Raw genomic sequence first — 4,494 nt, 5'->3', positions numbered from 1 at the left:
GGGGAAGGACGTCCAGCTTGGTCGAGCAGAGGAGCAGTGGGAAAGGCCCTTGGCAAGACGGATGGACACAGTGGCTGCAGGCTGGTGTCAGGCCGGTGGTGTTTCTTTCTGCTGTGCACCTGGTTGCTATGGGTCAGAATTGGCTCTGAGGCACCTGACAGCATCTTCCATTCTCACAGTGTTAAACTAACAACAGTCCCAGCGTAGCCCCTCCCTCGCTTCCTCCTCCCCCGCGGCCCTCTCCGCCTTATTGCCTTTAGACTCCGCTTGTGGTTTCCGCTTGGTTGTTGGAAATGGACTTGTTTGTCACTAAAGACTCAAGCAAATCCATTTGAACTTTTCTTTCCCTGCTTTGTTTCATTTTATCCACCCAGACCCACATTGCGGTCTGAGGATAAGGGAGCCGAAGGGGTTTTTATTTGTTTTGTTTTCGTTTTGAAAGAAGCACACTGTATCTAGTTACACAGCCCAGCTCAAGAAATGAAATCGACAGCAATGTAGGCTTGGCATTTCTCATGGATTGAATTGTGTCCCATATCTCCGCCCCACCTCCCCGTCCCCCTCCAAAAACAAAGATGTGCTGAAATTCTAACCCTTGCATCTGTGGATAAGGAATCTTGGTGGTGCAGTGGTTAAATCGCTCTGCCACCAAGTGAAAGGTTGGCAGTTCAAACCTACCAGCTGCTCTGTGGGAGAGAGACTTGGTGATCTGCTTCCATAATGATTAAAAATAAAAATAAACCCCCCTTCTCCCCCAAAACCACGAGAAAATAAATCTCTGTTCTACAAAGTCCCCCATGTATGCTCTTTCTGTTACAACCAAATCATTTGTGGTTGAGTCGATGCTAACTCCCAGTCACCCCCCTCCCGAGGAGGACCCCTGTGGTGGGTGGGTTTCTGTTGGATAGGTTTGAACCGCCCACCTTTTGGTGGGCGCAAACCGTCTGCTCCAGGAAGCCACTGTCCCCTTCTCTCCCAAAGCAATTCACGGGAAGTACCTGGTGTCCATTCTTCATCTGCTCATCGCCCTGGCCATGCACTTCCGGGCCCCCATCCGGTTTCCCGACTACGTGTCTGTGCAGGTGGTGATCGTGAGGGTACGTATCCCCTGTGCCGGGTCGACTGGCCCTTGACTCCACTGGGAGGGCCCATGGTCCCTTTTCTCCTGGTGTGTGGGAGGCTGGCTTCTCTTAGGAAGGAAATTCCATGATGCTGTAGATGGATATATAGAGACCGAAAGACACTGACATCAAGAAAACGCTCACACCGTTGTAGAAGAGGCCAAGTCTGGTCTCGTACCAAGTCTGTGGGCCAGATGTCAGGCTGGGGGCTTCTCCTGACTCACGTAGCTGGGGGTGGGGGCTGATGAACCCAAGGTTAGCAGGAAGGCACAGACTGGTGACTGAAGAGGTGAATGAATCCTAGGTCGGAAGATCAGGTGGCAGGTCCCGGAAGACTCCTGGGGCCGGCAGGCGATATGACAGGAGATTGGCCGTTCCAAAAAAATCAGAGGGCATATGAGCCAGGTGTAGGATCCAGACCTAGCAAGAAGCCAGCAAGCATTTCCACCCTGTCCCCTTATATGGGAAGCAGGCCGCACCCTGGAGGAAACTTCCTTTGAACTGCGCCAGGACTGTGACCTGAGTAAGGGGGTCACCCTCCACCCTAATCTTACAACTGCTGGGATGGAGTTGAGAACATTGTGTGAGGTCACCGTGTGGGGGACAGACGGCTAGGTCTCAACTGTCGAACCGCTGAGAAGCCTGGCCCGGTCTACCTGATGCAAAACCCAACTATCCCAGCGTGTCTTCAAAAACTGATTTTTCAAGAGCCTCTTGCATTTCCCAGCCTCTTGATGAAACCTGTACCTCCCCCGGCTCTGCGACCCATGATGGCAGCAGCAACAATGGCACTGATTGACAGAAGGCAGAGTCAGGGACAGGACACCAGAGGTCTAATTTTCTGCATCTTTGAAAAGAACATCGCTCTTTCTCTGAACCCACGGTGATGGAATCGAATACTCTTGAATGTGCTTATTACTCATGGGATGGGCGGGGGTCGGAGCAGGGAGATAGATGCCCCAATCAAGGCCTTTTGGGGTGTGCTCTGCGGGAGAGCCAACGGCTTTCACTTGCTCCTTTTGGGGTGGGGTGGGGGCTCACTTCTCTCAAATCAGTGGAAGAAGGGAAACCAGACCCCAGGCTGGCCGTGTACAAAGGAGGTGTCGTCTCTCTCAGCCACCAGGTCCCTGACGTGAAGTGGACACGCTGTCCCAGGCTTGTGCTCAGAATTTCAGAGGAGGGACAGCTGCTAAGCAGTTCAAACACCCCCTCCTCCGGCGGCTCCACGAGAGACAGTCTGTGAACTGATCTTGTAGAGATTCCAAACCCCAAACCAAACGTTTCCCTGCCACCGAGGGGTGCTGACTCACAGCACTCCGTGCAGGGTTTCCGAGAATGTTGGTCTTGGCAGGAGCAGACAGGCTCAACTGTCTCCCCGGGAGCCGCCGGTGGCCCAGAAAACCTTGTGGGACTGTTCTCTTATCCTGGAGGGTGGCAGTTCAAAACCGCCAGCAGTTCCTCGGGAGAAGGACGAGGCTTTCTACTCCCATGAAGAGTTACGGTCTCAGAAACCCATAGGGACAGTTCTACCCTGTCCTGCAGGGTCGCCGTGAGTCAGGATCGATTCCACAGCACCTAGCAGCAACAAACAGCAGGATGTGTGTTGAGCACCTACTCTGCACCCATGGGATCGTCACATGAGCCAGAATCAGCTAGATGGCAGCTGGGGAGGGAGTCCTGGTGGTGCCGTGGTCACATACTGGCCCAAGGTGAGCAGTTCAAAACCACCATTTGCTCTGAGGGAGAAAGATGAGGCTTTCTACTGTTGTCTCAGAAACCCACAGAGGCAGTTCCACCCTGTTCTGCAGGGTCGCTATGAGTCAGCATCGACTCCGTGGCAGTGAATTTGGTCTATTTATTTATTTATGTATTGACGCGCTCTGCCTATGGCTATCAGGGCTGAGTTAGCCCTGGGTAGAATGCTCCCCTTCCCAGTGGGAGACCCCAGTTCTCTTCCCAGTCAATGAACCACAAGTGCAGCCACCGCCTGCCTGTCTGTGAGGCTGGCGTGTTGCTAGGCTCCTGAGCTGGTTTCGGCGGAGCATCCAGACTAAGACAGACTAGGAAGAAAGGGACAGGGCAGCCAGGGACAGGTCTGTGGATCACAGGAGTCTGAGATACACCGCTGCCCATGGGGGCGGCACCCGACCGGGCAGCAACATGCTCACTGGGCATGGGGTCTGTACGAATTGGGGTCGACTTGACCCCAGGCGGTAACAACTTGATGCCAGGTGGCTGGGGGACAGTCATAGAGGAAGCGCTGCAGGGCCCCGTCCTTGCTGACCAGCACATGAGCTTACGGTGCCCGAGGCCCCGTGTTTGTGTCACTAGGGCCGCCAATCTCGCGGGGATCTTGAGTGCCCTGCCTTGTGGCCATGGCCACGTGGCCTCAGCAGCCGGCTCTGACCCCAGGGACCCCAGGGGTCCAGGCTCTCCACCTGGCAGGCATGGCCTATCCTGGAAGCCGACCCAGGGTCCTCATTGCATCGCCTGTCTCCTTCCAAGGAAGGAGGCTTGTGGTCAGTGGCGAGGGGACCTGGACACTTTTCCTGCTGGCCTGCCCTCGAATGATCTTACTGTGGGCGGCCATTCTGGAAAGGCTTCCCAAAGGCGCAAGGGGTCCCCCAAACCCACAGGAGTCGGAAGGGGCCCAGGCAGGGTAGGCTCAGCTGCCGGGTAACTCCTCGCAGGCGGAGCACTGGCTCAAGAGCAGCTTTGGGTTTGTGGGATGTTGGCTGACTGCGTGAGCGCTTGGGGTGCTAAGGCCTTGCCCCGGACTGCAGAAGGTGCTCGGGCTCAGCGCTGGGCTGTAAGGAGGAGGACAGGCACTGGGAACTGGCCTCTGCCTGTCCCTTTACCTTTGACTTTGCCTGGGTGACCTCTGAGAGGGCGGCCTTCCCTTAGCACCTAGCAGAGGTGTCTTGGGGAGACTGCTGACTTCTCCAAGCTGCCATTCTGTCCCCATGAGACGGAAATGACACCTTGGGAACACGCAGCTTGGTGTCCCCCCATACAAAGCCCGGCCCAGCGCCCAGCGGAACCTCATGACTGGTCTAGGGATGACGTCATTAGGTGGCCCTCCCTGCGCTCTCCTGACAATTGGTCAGCAAGAGGCCACAGGAAGCTGCAGGCCGGGGCAGGGAGCACTCTTGATCCGCAGGAAGCAGGGCAGAGGACCCTGGAGGAGGGTCCTTCTGGTCCCCAGAGCTGTGCACAGCCAAGAGCCTCTGTCTGGGGAGATGAGGGGTTCTGTCCTTTCTTCTTCCAAGGGGCTCCAGGTGAGGCTGAGGGAGAGTAGCTGAGGATCCCACCGCTACCTCCACCACTGTCACCTCCCCCTCCTTCCCCTCCACCATCACCTTCACCATCACCA

At 55.9% G+C, this 4,494-nt stretch overlaps 1 protein-coding gene across 1 annotated transcript in view; it reads left to right on the top strand.

Annotated features, from left to right (window-relative positions):
• The window catches only part of PARVB (parvin beta), a 99,984-nt gene that overhangs the window by 70,214 nt on the left and 25,276 nt on the right, over positions 1-4,494 (top strand). Inside the window, exon 6 of the mRNA XM_004700645.2 lies at positions 982-1,097. Coding sequence (XP_004700702.1) covers positions 982-1,097 — 116 coding nt within the window. The remainder of the gene's footprint in view (positions 1-981; positions 1,098-4,494) is intronic.

Source organism: Echinops telfairi, unplaced genomic scaffold, assembly GCF_000313985.2.
Source record: "Echinops telfairi isolate 266 unplaced genomic scaffold, ASM31398v2 ScPeMD7_2;HRSCAF=8, whole genome shotgun sequence".
In the NCBI taxonomy this organism is placed as follows: Eukaryota; Metazoa; Chordata; class Mammalia; order Afrosoricida; family Tenrecidae; genus Echinops; species Echinops telfairi.
Note: the sequence above shows the minus strand (reverse complement) of the source record. Positions and strands in the feature narration are given on the sequence as shown.